The 15,929-nt window shown below is 45.2% G+C and overlaps 1 protein-coding gene across 3 annotated transcripts in view; it reads left to right on the top strand.

Annotated features, from left to right (window-relative positions):
• FLT3 (fms related receptor tyrosine kinase 3) overlaps positions 1 to 15,929 on the top strand; it is a 96,553-nt gene that overhangs the window by 73,945 nt on the left and 6,679 nt on the right. For 2 of the 3 annotated variants that reach the window (XM_077974138.1, XM_077974137.1), the window contains 6 exons: positions 1,932 to 2,014; positions 3,698 to 3,825; positions 8,622 to 8,744; positions 11,501 to 11,612; positions 11,944 to 12,043; positions 12,643 to 12,748. In XM_077974138.1, coding sequence (XP_077830264.1) covers positions 1,932 to 2,014; positions 3,698 to 3,825; positions 8,622 to 8,744; positions 11,501 to 11,612; positions 11,944 to 12,043; positions 12,643 to 12,748 — 652 coding nt within the window. The remainder of the gene's footprint in view (positions 1 to 1,931; positions 2,015 to 3,697; positions 3,826 to 8,621; positions 8,745 to 11,500; positions 11,613 to 11,943; positions 12,044 to 12,642; positions 12,749 to 15,929) is intronic. The other variant, XM_077974139.1, reaches the window with a different exon arrangement.

Below are 15,929 nucleotides of genomic sequence, written 5' to 3'. Positions count from 1 at the left end.
CCCTGTTGACATGGAACAATGAGCCCTGTCCCTTTCCTTCAGTCCAGTTACTATAGCTGAGCTAGCCTCTTTCCACCCATGCCTGCATCACACCCTAGACGCCTATTTACTTTGGGGAAAGGTGCATTATTCAGTCTTTCAGGACACCTGGTTGCCTCACAGGTATTGGTAGAAAGAATGAAGACTTTTTCCAAAGTCCTTAACGTATTCAAAGAGAATAGCTCAGGTCCTGGGACTACTGCGCAGGAGAAAGCTGAACTGAAATTGGATTCTAAAATATTAGGATGGATTGATTGACACGTGATGGGGACACAGTAAAGTAGCAGTAACCCTGTCTCCGCTCCATGTGTATCCTCCGCATCTGCGGGGATCCTGAGAGATGCTTGGTCCTGCAGGGATTTATTGCTTTAGCGGGCATAAGTCTGTAGGAGTTTGCTGGGCTCTCCTCCTCATCCTTGAACTTTCTTGCTAATTACTTGAGCATCATGGCTTTGTGCCTTGGAGCATTCTTTTTTTTTTTTTTTTGAGACAGAGTTTCACTCTGTTGCCCAGGCTGGAGTGCAATGGTGTGATCTCGGCTCACTGCAACCTCTGCCTCCCGGGTTCAAGTGATTCTCTTGCCTCAGCCTCCTAAGTAGCTGAGATTACAGGCACGCACCACCATGCCCAGCTAATTTTGTATTTTTAGTGGAGACAGGGTTTCACCATGTTGGTTAGGCTGGTGTCGAACTCCTGACCTAAGGTGATCTGCCCACCTAGGCCCCGCAAAGTGCTGGAATTACAAGCGTGAGCCACCGTGCCTGGCCGAGCCTTGGTGCATTCTTATTTCCCTACCTATGTGGAAGCTCTCCCTTATTCTGAAGGGTATTTGTTTGTCGGAGACTTTTGTCTTTACCAGGGGCTTTTTAGGGATACATTTGAGAGCCCCACCTTTGTTTTCTTAGAATGTAAGTTTTAGTGCAGGCCTCTGGCCTTCAAGGTCTGACACAGAGACCCAGTGTCTTAAAGCCACCAGGCTCCACGGAGATTCCTATGCACATTCGTGTGCAGCTGCCCTTAACCCATGCAGGCCTGTCACACCAGTCCTCCCCTTTACACTCGTTTCACAGCTCATTGTCTGGAAATGAGAACTCTGTAAAGCCACTCACATTCTGGAACAGTGGGGCTTATCCTACTGAGTCAGATGTGTGTGACCAGCATCCACTGGTCAGTACTTAGCCTCTTTGATTCATTCTGTTCACGGGAATATTAAATATACTGAAATTATTCCTTTTGGAATATTTGTGGTCTGAAAGCATGAAGCCATTTCCTAAAGATATGTAAATTGTCAGTTGAGTTAAACTCATCTATTGGAATACATTGAATCATGATCTATTCATAATTCCTACAGAGTTCCTCAGGGAAGAACTTTTATATACCTTAAAAGAGATTTGTATTATTGCTATTTATTAATTTCACAGTAAAAAGAAATGAGCTTTGCAAAGGCAAACTGGAAAAAAGAAGGATGGTGAAACGCTTACAGGACTCTCGGGAAGATCTGTATTATGTGAGGGAAGGTGGGCTGAGTTCAGACACCAAAGAATGAGATCGACGTGAGTCCTGGTTCCACTCGAATCATATTTATCTCACGTGCCTAATTTCTCTTTTATAAAATGCCACCCATCTTGTAGGTTGTGGCAAGGATTGAGTGAGGTCCTTTTTGAACTGTAAGATTCTCTACGGAAAACAGGGATTACTTTTATCTTAGACTGGCAAGCCCAGTTACACAGATGTTTTTAATGGACACAAAAAATGGACAAATGGATGGTGTGCTTTTAATTTAAAAGTCAGTTTATAACTGGAATCCATTTATTTGATGAATTATATTTTTAAAATAAAATGTCTGCTGAGAAGAAGAATGTAAATAATGAAAAAACAAATTTTTTTAACAGCATGCCTGGTTCAAGAGACGTTCAGATACACCCGCACTCGGATCCAATCTCAGGGCTTCATGGGAATTCATTTCACTCTGAAGGTAATATTTTATTCTAAGTAGTAGCACTTTAAAATGGAAATGAATGCCAAAGTTTTATGTTAGCTATTTTTTTTTTTTTTTTTTGAGACGGAGTCTGGCTCTGTCGCCCAGGCTGGAGTGCAGTGGCCGGATCTCAGCTCACTGCAAGCTCTGCCTCCCGGGTTCACGCCATTCTCCGGCCTCAGCCTCCCGAGTAGCTGGGACTACAGGCGCCCGCCACCTCGCCCGGCTAGTTTTTTGTATTTCTTAATAGAGACAGGGTTTCACCATGTTAGCCAGGATGGTTTCGATCTCCTGACCTCGTGATCCGCCCGTCTCGGCCTCCCAAAGTGCTGGGATTACAGGCTTGAGCCACCGCGCCCGGCAGCTATTTTTTAAAAAGTGTGTAAACACAAAAGCATTTTAAAATTTGTTAATTGTCAGATGATAGTTTGTATAATGTAGATTTTATGTCAACATTCAACTAATAAACACTGAGGACTATTTTATTTGGTCAGATTATTCATTTAAAGTCATATACTGATTAGAGCCATCTTATTACCTGAGAAGTGGAAGAGATAATGAGTTCCGAAGTTACATAGAATTTGGATTAACTTCTGCTTACTTCGCTTTCTGACTGGATGACTTTGGACAAGTTATGTGACCACCAGAATCACAATTTTCCTATTTACAAAATAGGCCTAACACTACCTTCCTCACAGGACTGTTAGAAGGAGTAAATGAGGGGCTGGGCGTGGTGGCTCATGCCTGTAATCCTAGCACTTTGGGAGGCCGAGCCAGGCAAGTCACCTGAGGTCAGGAGTTCAAGACCAGTCTGGCCAACATGGCAAAACTCTGTCTCTACTAAAAATACAAAAATTAGCTGGGTATGGTGGTGCACGCCTACAATCCCAGCTACTTGGGAGGCTGAGGCAGGAGGATCACTTGAACCCAGGAGGTGAAGGTTGCAGTGAGCCAAGATTGCACCACTGTATTCCAGCGTGGGCAACAGAGCGAGACTTTGACTCAAAAAAAAAAAAAAAAAAAAAAGGAAGGAGTAAATGGAAGAATATGAAATGTACAATACAGTTTATAAAATGGGATAGGTGAGCCAGGCGCGGTGGCTTATGCCTGTGATCCCAGCACTTTGGGAGGCCGAGGCGGGTAGATCACAAGGTCAGGAGATCAAGACCATTCTGGCTAACACGGTGAAACCCTTTTGTACTAAAAATACAAAAAATTAGCATGAGCCTATAGTCCCAGCTACTCGGGAGGCTGAGGCAGGAGAATCCAGTTGCAGCGAGTCGAGATGGTGCCATGGCACTCCTGGGCAACAGAGTGAGACTCGTCTCAAAAAAAAAAAAAAAAAGGAATCAACGCTTAATTAATATTAATTCCTTTCCCACTGTGACAGCCCTACCTAGTATAAAAGGGAAGTATCTAAAACTCCTGACTAATCAATCAGGAGGTCATCGGTCATCAAAGCAATTCCAAAGTTTATCTCTAACCAAAACAAGTTTCCAGTGACCCTTGGTAAGCAGAGTAAACAGGTCAGCTCTAATGCTGCTGCGAAGATAATGCCATAGCTTCATGTGTATGTCTTAGCACCTCACCTAACTCTGGCTAGAATAACCTCCCCATAGAGATTTAATAAGACAACTTCTTAGGGTTTTGGCAAAAGTGAAGACTGGCTCTATTTTACAGATGAAATTGAATATGAAAACCAAAAAAGGCTGGAAGAAGAGGAGGACTTGAATGTGCTTACATTTGAAGATCTTCTTTGCTTTGCATATCAAGTTGCCAAAGGAATGGAATTTCTGGAATTTAAGTCGGTACGCTCCTTTTAAAGAAAAAACAAACCAAAAAAAACATTCGAAAAGATGTGCTTATATATTTTTTCTTGTTTGTTTTAACTCGTATCCCTTAAAGTCTACCTTTTCTCCCCCGTTCGCTGTTGGAGTCACCTAGAATGTTACCTTGGCTCTTGGCTAATTGTGGTAGCATAAAGGCTTGGGATCCCCTGTGAGGTCACGGCTAGCACAGCCCTCCCAGCCTGCACAAAGTCCCCTGAAACTTCCAGGGCTGAAGGTGGAGATAGGAAGTCCTCAGAAATCCTTCCTCAAAACAAAGTATGGCATTGTCAATCCCTTTCTGAACAGCTGTTCAGGTTGTGCCCTGCATGTGGGCATTCACTCAGGGGATGAGTGGAGGCTGAAATCCAGCCAGCCACCCTGCGTGTCTTTGTCTAATTTGCACCCTACGTGCTGTGGGCTGGCAGCAGCTCTGTAGGCTCACTGCCTCCTCTGTTGCTAACCCCAGATCCATTCAGGCTGTGTTGGTAAGGCCCTGGAGCCTGCCGTGAACCATGGTCTCTACCCCAATTTTACTTTCTTTTTGAACTGCCTTTCCGCCCACTGTTCTCTGTGATTTCAAACGTCTCCTGCCTATAAGCAGATCACAGCCTGCCGTCTGGCTACCTTCCTTCCTCGTTTGCTTGCCTTTCATTACCTTCTCTTTATTTCCCAAAATTCTTCCCCTTCATTTTTCTTGCAGTCTTCTATTCTCCTCCTCCTCTTCTCCTCCACTTCCTTCCCCTTGCCTCTTCTCTCCTCTTTTCTCTCTGAATTTGGAAAGACTACTTTCAATTGTATTTTGTTTTTTTCTTTTCCTTTTCTGGAGACAGAGTCTCGCTCTGTTGCCCAGGTTCGAGTGCAGTGGTGCGATCTCAGCTCACTACAACCTCTGCCTCCTGGGTTCAAGCAATTCTTATACCTCAGCCTCCCATGTAGCTGGGACTCTGGGCGCGCACCACCATGCCTGGCTAATTTTTTGTATTTTAGTAGAGATGGGATTTCACCATGTTGCCCAGGCTGGTCTTGAACTCCTGAGCTCAAGCAATCCACCTGCCTCAGTCTCCCAAAGTGCTGGGATTAAAGGCATGAGCCACCGCACCCAGCCTTTTTCCTTTAAAAATTTACTGTCTCAGTCAGACGTTCATGGTGCGTGTCTGTAGCTCCAGCTACGTCGGAGGCCAAGGTGGGAGGATAGCTTGAGCCCAGGAGTTGGAAACTGCAGTGAGCTAGGATCGCACCACTGCACTCCATCCTGGGTGACAGAGCAAGACCCTTTCTGTAAAAAACAAAAAAATAGGTGGCTGGGCGCGGTGGCTCACACCTGTAATCCCAGCACTTTGGGAGGCCCAGGCGGGCGGATCACGAGGTCAGGAGATCGAGACCATCCTGGCTAACACAGTGAAACCCCGTCTCTACTAAAAATACAAAAAAAATTAGCCGGATATAGTGGCAGGCGCCTGTAGTCCCAGCTACTTGGGAGACTGAGGCGGGAGAACGGTGTGAACCCGGGAGGCGGAGCTTGCAGTGAGCTGAGGTGGCGCCACTACACTCCAGCCTGGGCAACAGAGCGAGACTCCATCTCAAAAAATAAATAAATAAATAAATAAATAAATAAATAAATAAATAAATAAAAAATAGGCTGGGCCCAGTGGTGTATGTCTGTAATCCCAGTGCTTTCAGAGGGAAGCCCAGGGATTTCCAGGCTGCAATGAGCTATGACTATACCACTGCTCTCCAGCCTGTCTATTCAAAATAATAATGAAATAAGCTTAAAAGCAATAATAATACAAGTTTTTAAAAATTACTGTCACAATAGTATTTCCCCACCTCTCAACTGCAAGGCCCATTCTTCTCTTCATTTTCCCCACCTGCTGCTTGGATTCTTCTTTCTCACGCATCTTGCCCACCTCAGTCTTTCTCTATTTCACTTACACATCTACAATCCTGCTTTCACAAGCATTTTTTTTTTTTTGAGACAATGTCTTGCTCTGTTGCCCGGCCTGGAGGGCAGTGGTGCAATCTCAGCTCACAGCAACCTCTGCCTCCCGGGTTCAAGCGATCCTCCTGCCTTGGCGTCCCTAGTAGCTGGGGTTACAGGTGCGCACCACCACACTTGGCTCATTTTTTCTATTTTTGTGGGGACAAGGTTTCACTATGTTGGCCAGACTGGACACGAACTCCTGACCTCAAGTGATTTGCCCGCCTCAGCCTCCCAAAGTGCTGGGATTACAGGCGTGAGCCACTGTACCTGGCCCACAAACATCTTTACAGATGTGGGAGAGCACCTACTTAGATTGTCTGGCCTGGTTTGCTGCCCATAGTTAAGTAAATACTCAAACCACTCCCAACTGGTGGTCAAGGGCACTGCTTCCCCTTCAACCCCAGGCTTGTAATACTATGAATTTTTGAAGAACATCCAGTTTCTTAGGCCCTCTATCCTTTTATCTTCACATCAGGCCTCCCCTTTGAATCATGCGTGTCACTGTCCCCTGCTTGTCTCTCACCCCCGCCCTGATACTCCTCGGGTACCCCTCAGTTTACTCTATAGGCCCTTGACTTCATCAAACATTTGTTGAGCCCCAGCTACGTGCCAAGCACTGTCCTAGATGCTGGAAATACAGAGTCAGTTATGATATGACTCCTGGGCTTGAAGATTTTATGAATGACAGGGGAGACAGAGATAAGCAGACATGCAAGTCAAAGATGACACAGAGGCTGGGGACGGTGGCTGAGGCCTGTAGTCTCAGCACTTTGAGAGGTCGAGATGGTGGATTGCTTGAGGCCAAGAGTTCAAGACCAGCCTGGCCAACATGGCGAAACCCCATCTCTGCTAAGAATAAAAAAATAGCTGGGCATGGTAGTGAACGCCTATAATACCAGCTACTTAGGAGGCTGAGGCATGAGAATTGCTGGAACTGGGAGGCAGAGGTTGCAGTGAGCAGAGATTGCACCACTGCACTCCAGCCTGGGTAACAGAGTGAGACTGTCTCAAAAAAATTTTTTTTAAAAATTAAAAAAGTTTAAAGAAAACAACACTATAGTGTGGTAAGTGTTGCGATTGAAGTAAGTTCTGGGAACCCAGGGGAGGGATCTGCACAGCAGACCTGGCTAGGGGAGGGGGAGATGCAGTGGAAGAGGCTTTCTGAAGGAACGCATGCTTCATGCTTGGACTGATGGAGGTTTTTGAAGGAAAAGGAAAACCAGCAGGGAATGTGGAATAGGATAGGGAGCATGGAATCAGGAGGAGGTTTTTTTGGATAAAGGTAATGAGTTGGACATACTGAATGTGAGGTGCCTTGGGCAACCAAGTAGAGCTTGGTCTAGCAGACACTTGGACACTCCTGTCTGAAGCTCAAGAGAAGTGTTTGGGTTGGAAATAGGGATGTTGGCAATGGTAGTTGCATCCCTAGATTTGGATGAAATGGCTTGGGTGAGGGTGTGGGATGTGAGGATGCAGCCCTCAGGAGTGAGAGTAGGCTCATGCACAAAGCCCCTGAGGGAGACAGGAGCCGGCAGAGCAGTGGGGAGAAAGCAGGAGTGAACCATGCACAGGGTTCCCAGAGGAAGGACCAGAAGCGGGAGGGGCTGGCCACCAGCAGCAGACACCACAGGGAGGTCCCGTCAGATCGACACTGGGTGGGTGCCATGTCAGTCAGTGCGGGCTTTGGCCAGAGCAGCTTGGGCAGACAGGCAGGAGGAGCAGGCAGGTTGCAGACCTGGGGGTGAAGTGGGCAAAGTGCAAGTAGACAGCACTGAAAAAACTGGGTATGGAGGAGGGAGCTCTAGAGGGGCTGTGGCACAGGGCTGCTGGCGTTCATGGTGCTTCTTTTTCTTTTTTAAAGATGAAAGAGTGTACATTGGACCTTTGCTGCTAGTCCCTGTTCCCCTTCAGATCTTCCTTAGTAAAGTTCATTTTCTTGTGAGACCCCTTTGATTAACGTCACGACATCTCTCAGCTCAGGGACTCCTAATTCCACTTCAGTAAACCTCTCCAAACTCATTTTTAGCTTTTTGTTTTTCCGATTATTTCCTTCGATATTACTCCATTTATTCCTAAAGCTATTTTCCAGTCAGAAAAGAGATGCTAGCCAGGCGCAGTGGCTCACGCCTGCAATCCCAGCACTTTGGGAGGTCAAGGTAGGTAGATCACCTGAGGTCAGGAGTTCGAGACCAACCTGACCAACATGGCAAAACCCTGTCTCTACTGCAAACACAAAATTAGCCAGGCGTGGTGGCGCATGCTTGTAATCCCAGCTACTTGGGAGGCGGAGGCAGGAGAATTGCTTGAACCCAGGATGCAGAAGTTGCAGTGAGCCGAGATCACGCCATTGCACTCCAGCCTGGGCAACAAGAGTGAAATTCCATTTCAAAACAAAAAAAAAAAAAAGAAAGAAAGAAAAGAGATGCTATTTCTCACACCCACAATAACAGTACTGGAGGACAGCCTCTGAGACTCCCTCTGGAGGCTCAGAGGAGGGCCCCTGTTGGGGAGCCTCTCACTTTTGCTCAGAAGCTGCAAAAGATTCACTCTTCTTTGGCCTCTGGGGATGCTTCAGAAGCTGCACAAATAACTGCAGCCACCATAGGTGCAGAATTAGGTCTCTTATGTTCCCTTTGTTTGTTACACATCGTCATGACCGCTCACGGCACGGCCCAGTAAAGATAAGAGGCCTTCTATCATCGGTACCTCCTGCTGAACTTGAGCCTAGAAGAAAGATTGCACTCCAGGATAATATACATCACAGTAAATAACACTCCGGTGTCATTCTTGACAGTGTGTTCACAGAGACCTGGCCGCCAGGAACGTGCTTGTCACCCACGGGAAAGTGGTGAAGATATGTGACTTTGGATTGGCTCGAGATATCATGAGTGATTCCAACTATGTTGTCAGGGGCAATGTGAGGCTGCTATTTCCTACTTATTTTTATGCTGCTATTTTGTGTTTTGTCGTTATCATGGTAAACATCTGCACTCACTGTGGTGCATTTTTGATTAATGGTAACATCAAAAAACCCTCACAGCAGTCTGCTTGCTTATGCTTAAAAGGTTTTTCTGCAGCTTCAGGGAATCTTCCATCTATAATAAAAGCTGAGCAAAATAGCATCACATCTGTCCTCGGGCTAGCTAGTCAGAGTAGATCCGTTAGGGGCCTTTGAGTACAATCCTCACTTTAAAAAACCCCAAATCTCAATGCTTGCACTTACTTCAGTTATCCTAGCTATAAAGTGACTATTGAGTTATGTTTTCAATTATGTGAAAAGCTAATCGTCACAATAAAGCACTTCAAAACATAGATAACACATAAATACATACAAAATGTTAAAGCTAAATACTTAAATATGAATTAATGAATATTTGTCATCCTTTTACTGTTAACACAGGAAGACCTAAAACATGAGTGAATTGCCAGGGTGCGTTGGTTCACGCTTGTAATTCCAGTACTTTGGGAGGCTGAGGTGGGCGGATCACGAGGTCAGGAGTTCGATACCAACCTGACCAATATGGCGAAACTCTGTCTCTACTAAAAATACAAAACATTAGCTGGGCATGGTGGCGTGTGCCTGTAATCCTAGCTGTTTGGGAGACTGAGGCAGGAGAATCGCTTGAACCCAGGAGGTGGAGGTTGCAGTGACCCAAGATCGCGCCACTGCACTCCAGCCTGGGCAACAAGAGCGAAACTCCATCTCAAAAAAAAAAAAAAAAAAAAGAGCGAATTGACTTGGTAATAAAAAACTAAGGACAGATGTGTTTACAAAAAGAACTATTAGAAGTAATGGATGACAAAATTGTGTAGTTGAAAATGTGTGTTTTTAAAGAATTACAACACCTGGCTTGGTGCTGGTGGCTCACACCTTTAATCCCAGGCACTTTGAGAGGCCAAGGTGGGAGGATTGCTTGAGACCGGGAGTTCAAGACCAGCCTATGCAACATGGTGAGACACTCAACTGTCTCTATAAAAAATAAAAAACTAGCTGGGTGTGGTGGCACCCGCCTGTAGTCTCAGCTACTTGGAGAGGCTGAAGTGGGAAGATCACTTGAGCCCAGGAGGTCGAGGCTTCTGTGACCTATGATCATGCCACTGCACTCCAGCCTGGGCAACAGAATGAGACCCTGTCTCAAAAAAGAATTCCCTACTTGTGAAATAATAATAATAATATTAAATGCTGATATAGTACCTACTATATGCTAAGCATCTAGGTGCTTTATGCATATTAATTCATTTTTTCCTCAGAGTACCCACTTGGAAACTGAGGCACAGAAAAGTAACTTGCCCATGGTTACACAGCACGTGGACTTGAACATGAATAGTCTGAGCCCCGAATCTGTGCTCACCCCTGTGTTGTAGTGTCTCCCATGAGGGTTTTGCACTTACATCATAGCGTTGATGTGGGAAAAAAACAATAAAACCAACATGAAAGCACCTTGTCCAGGGTGAACATGCAGTAAATGCGAAAAGTCAAATTAAACTGTATTCCCACTAGAATCAAATAATCGTCTTAGTTGATTTACAGTCTACTCCTAGTCATCATAGACTGCTCATATGTAGTCATTCAGTTTCTGCCCCACCAGCTGGTTGTCTCTTATGTGGGAAAGTGAATTCCATTTGGAACCACAATTAATTTCTTTAATTAATCAAATTAACCAGACCTGCCGGCTTGAATCAATAGCTCATCAGTTTGCATACATTTAAAAGAGGGTTTACTTGGCAGATTAAGCATGTGCTGATTAAACGTGTGCTGTGAAGGACTCCTCAACCCATGTAAAAGAAAATCAGTACAGCCAGGCACAGTTGCTCACACCTGTAATCCCAGCACTTTGGGAGACTGAGGTGGGTGGATCATGAGGTCAGGAGTTCGAGACCAGCCTGGCCAACATGGTGAAACCCCATCTCTACTAAAAATACAAAAATTAGCCGGGCATGGTGGTACGTGCCTGTAATCCCAGCTACTCGGGAGGCTGAGGCAGGAGAATTGCTTGAACCAGGGAGTCTGAGGTTGCAGTGAGCTGAGATTGCGCCATTGCACTGCAGCCCAGGCAACAAGAGCAAAACTCCGTCTCAAAATAAATAAATAAATAAATAGAAAGAAAATCAGTACAAAGCTCTGCTGCAGTAACCTACCCATCTTGTGTCTTGATTCTAATCTGATACTATACTAAGTCAAAACCCCCTTTCATGCTAGTGGAAATTATTAAAGCCACAGAAGCCAGACTGGTATCATTTCTGGAAGTGATGACGTGGGCTCCCCTCCCGACATTCTTGTGGATGACATTTCCACTAAAGGTCTTCCCAGAAATGCTTTAACAGAAGATCTCACTAATTCACTAGTACCCACTTACCCCTAGGCAAGTAACTGGCTATTCCTTAATGGAAAGTACATCTTTCCACTGGAAAGATGGAAAGTTAAACTTACCCATTCCAAGCACAAGCCTTTGTTCAAGAGGAGTTGTAAAGAAATATGCCTTGTGTTTTAGGCTAGTATTATCAGAATGTTAATTTGAAAGTGAAAACCTTTCACGTGAGGAATGTGATTTTTGCAATAAGGCGTTAAGGGTGGTCTTAGGAAGATGATGCATTTCATCTTAATACAAGAGAAAAGAAGTCATGTCTGTATGTGGGAAATTCACCATCTTATTTCCTCTGGGTTTTCCACAGGCCCGTCTGCCTGTAAAATGGATGGCCCCTGAAAGCCTATTTGAAGGGATCTATACCATTAAGAGTGATGTCTGGTCATACGGAATATTACTGTGGGAAATCTTCTCACTTGGTATGTTGGGCAGCTGCTGGCCTCCCTTGACTCTGGGCTTTGCATGCTCTGCTCTCTCGGTGCCCCCCGCCCCTTCCCCCAACACTGATGGGTCTTGTATTGCAGCCCATAAATTTATGTTTATTTGCTGGTGTCCTTCAGCCTGTCTTCCTCACTGGTCTATGACCTGTTTGAGAGCATGAACCGTGACTTCTTTTTCCCAGCTGCAGCCCGTGTGCCTGCAACAGTGTCTGGCACATGGCAGCTCTCAATACATGTTTGTTAATTGAATGAATCAATAAACAAATGAAGAAATGGATGAATGGCTGCAATTGTCTCGTGTTTTCCTCAGGTGTGAATCCTTACCCTGGCATTCCGGTTGATGCTAACTTCTACAAACTGATTCGAAATGGATTTAAAATGGATCAGCCATTTTATGCTACAGAAGAAATGTAAGTTCAAGTCAGACAGTAATTTGGTTGAAATCAGAAATTTACAGTCTGTCTACTTCCAAAGGCATGACCAAAAAAAGTCAAACTCCTTAATGCAAAGTTTATAAGATTCTTTTTTAAAAAAATAGAAGTGAGGTCTTGCTTACCAGGCTGGTCTCAACTCCTGGCTTCAAGCAATCCTCCTGGCTCAGCCTCCCAAAGTGCTGGGATCAGGTGTGAGCCACCACACCCAGCTGTCTGATTCCATTTTAAAAAGAAAAGAAAACGCTTCCTTTTTGTTTTGGGAGTTTCTGAACAAAGCTGAACCTGTCCTGTCCTCAGAGGCACCTGCTTCCAGGTTTTAATTCTTTTGCTTGAGGGCTCCACGAAGGTAATTCCATTCTACCCACTACATCACATTTTAAAAATGCATTTCTGCCCATCATCTGATTTCTCCTTTCGGATATGAATTCAAAGTCTGGTAGAGAACTTGCCACGAAACAAACATGCTGTAAATAAGTAGCTCCAGAGGAATCAATGGTGCTTCATTATATGGAAAATGATCCATTTGGCTTCATTCAGACTTCTTCATCTTGTTCCTTGTTCTACTGCTTTTACAGATACATTATAATGCAATCCTGCTGGGCTTTTGACTCAAGGAAGCGGCCATCCTTCCCTCATTTGACTTCATTTTTAGGATGTCAGCTGGAGGATGCGGAAGAAGCGGTATGTAGCAGCCAGGACTTTGTAAAGCTTTATAAAGGAAATTGGTAAATTAAAACACTTGTTGCTGACTTCCTATGAACCAAAGGTACCAAGTTCTCATTCTCATCGCAGTTCTTCTTGGTTGCCCTTGCAAAGTTGTGTGGGGTAAAACTTTATTTATTTGTTTATTTATTTATTTATTTATTTGTTGAGACAGGGTCTCACTCTGTGGCCCAGGCTGGAGTGTGTGTGATCATGGCTCACTGCAGCCTCCACCTCCCAAGCTCAAGCAATCCTCCAGCCATAGCCTTCCGAGTCGTTAGGACTGCGGGATAGCACCACCACGCCAGGCTTATGTTTTTATTTTTCGTAGAAATAGGGTATCACTGTATTGCCCAGGCTGGTCTTGAACTCCTGGGCTCAAGCAGTTCCCCCACCTCAGCCTCCCAAAGTGCTGGGATCACAGGGTACGAGCTACTGTGCCTGCCCTAAAACATATTTATTGATACGAATGTTTTTAGAAAAAAAAAAAACACCTTTCCTGATTTCAGCCAAATGATTAATACATTAAAAGCTCTCAAGTGTTCAGTGCAGTGAAGTAGACAACTAAATAAAACTAAATAAAAAGAATCCCTGGCCTCCAGAAGCCACTAGCCCTTTCTTATGAACCATGAGTGTGCAAAAATCACATGACTCGATCACGCTCTGTGGTAGCATGGAAAGAGCATTGGCCAGGAGTTCTGAGGGTTGAATACCAGCTCTACCACTCTGTCTCCCAATTGTGTCCATTATAGCAAATCACTTTACTTCTCTAAGCGTCAGTGTTCTCACCTGTAAGATGGGTTGTTAAGTTAGATTATCTTTTGAGCTTTGGGAACTTGGAATTTCTTTGCTAACGCTTCCCCCGTCAGCACCACTACCTGGTGTAGTGAAAAGAGCCATCTCCAGATGAAGTAAATAAAGGAGAGAACCTTGAGCTCCTAATACTGAGGTTCACATCTTGGCTCCATCATTTACTTGATAAGTCACTTAATCTTTTGGGGAGTCTCCGCCTCAGTTTCTTTACCTGAAATATGTGATTAACAAATCTCGCCTCACGGAGTTGTGAGACGGAGTAAATCAGGTGATGGATGTGAAAAGAGTTAGCCCGTAGTGGGCACTTAGTATTTACTCAATAAAATATTAGTTAAATATAAATCTGATTTTTAAGTGGATTGTCCGTCCTTCTTTCTAAATTGTTGAGAGTCTGTTTTCTGTTCTGTGTTCTCTATACAGACCTGGGTAGATAGTGTGGACTTTCCTACTGCTGTGATGTTTTTTGAAAATTACATAGAAACTAGGTTATTGTCAGAGAATTAGGTCAAAAGGCTGGAGGAAATGGAAAGCCCCCAACGGACTTATCCTATTGCACAGATGCCTGTAAACTGTTAATGACACTGTAAGGTACACTGAAAGAAGAGTTATAGAATGAAACAGGAAGTGAGCTGGTAAAGAAAGAATATATACGTACATGTATAGCTAGCTAGCTATACACTTTTTTTTGAGACAGGATCTTGCTCTGTCATCCACGCTAGAGTGCAGTGGCATGATCTCAGCTCAGTGCAGCCTCCGCACTTTGGGCTCAAGCAATCCTCCCACCTCAGCCTCCCAAGTAGCTGGGACCACAGGTACACACCACCAGGCCCAGCTATTTTTTTTTTTTTTTTGTATGTTTGGTAGACATGGGCTCTCACTGTGTTGCCCAGGCTGTTCTCAAACTTTTGAGCTCAAGTGGTCCACCTGCCTCAGCCTCCCAAAGTGCTAGGATTATAGGCATCAGCCACCGTGCCTGGCTAAGAGAGGACTGATTGATGTTACTCGTTGCATAGTTGGGTGTGGATTTGTGGGGAACTTATTTGAGCTGGATGTGAGGACTGAATAGCATCTTGGCTGCTGGAGAGTAGAGGGTGAGTAGGATATTCCAGGATGAATGAATAACATAAATAAAAGTCCAAAGTTGAAAAAGTAGAGTGGCAAGTAAATTGCTATGCCTAATATACAGGGAGAATGGGGGAGTAGAGAGGAAAACAAAAATGTAAAGGTCGTGTCGCCAAGATGGAGGCTTCAGGACCACTTGGGTCTTGGTTTGAGCTTCTCCTTTCACGTCCCCATACCCACAGGATGTCCAGATCCCCTTCCCTCTGTTCAGGGGGCCTGTCAGGTATCAGGAACCATTGAATGGCAATGTATCTGTGCATGATTAATCAACTGAGGGAATCCATGCTTAGGGACAGACAGTTCACCAACCTTTTCTCCCAATTCCTTCCACTCTGTTCCCTGACCCTCTGTGACCAGTGTCAAAAGCACCCAGAGAAAATGGTAGCTCCTTTAAGCAGGTTAGATAACAGGCCCCCACGGCCCATTGCGGTGGGTCACACCTGTAATCCCAGCACTTCGGGAGGCTGAGGTGGGCAGATCACTTGAGGTCATGAGTTCCAGACTAGCCTGGCCAACATGGCTAAACCCCATCTCTACTAAAAACAAAACATTAGCCAGGCGTGGTGGCATGCACCTGTAGTCCCAGCTACCTGGGAGGCTGAGGCAAGAGAATCTCTTGAACCTGGGAGGTGAAGGTTGCAGTGAGCTGAGATGGCACCACCGCACTCCAGCCTGGGTGACACAGTGAGACTCTGTCTCAAAAAAGAAAAAGAAAGAAAAAGAGAAAGAAAGAGAGGAAGGAAGGAAGGAAGGAAGGAAGGAAGGAAGGAAGGAAGGAGAGAGAAAGAAAAAAGAAAGAAGGAAGGGAGGGAGGGAGGAAGGAAGGAAGGAAGAAAGGAAGGAAGGAAGGAAGGAAGGAAAGAAGGAAGGAAGGAAGGGAAATGCACCCCTTCTCCAGGTGGGAGGAATCCATAGAGAAGCCCCTTACTCAGGGCTCATGCAGCCTGCCCCAGTCTAAGCCAGTCTGAAGGAGGGGAGCTTGGAGTGGATCTCAGCCATCTTGCCCGCTCTGCTGGGCATTTTTGTTGGTACAAGGCAGAACCCACACAGCCACGCAGGCAGCCCTGCCCACTCTGCACAATCCTATCTAGTCCCTTGGTTGGAAAACTGGCCTTGTCACCTTCCCCAGGGTGACCTTCCCTGGTACATCTGTGAATGGTTTTGTAGAATCTTCTCTCCTCTCCTCCCCTCCCCTCCCTTCTCTCCTCTCCTCTTTTATTTTATT

The sequence above is a fragment of the Macaca mulatta genome, chromosome 17, assembly GCF_049350105.2.
Source record: "Macaca mulatta isolate MMU2019108-1 chromosome 17, T2T-MMU8v2.0, whole genome shotgun sequence".
NCBI classification, from domain to species: domain Eukaryota; kingdom Metazoa; phylum Chordata; class Mammalia; order Primates; family Cercopithecidae; genus Macaca; species Macaca mulatta.
This window is presented reverse-complemented; position numbering and strand designations above follow the sequence as displayed.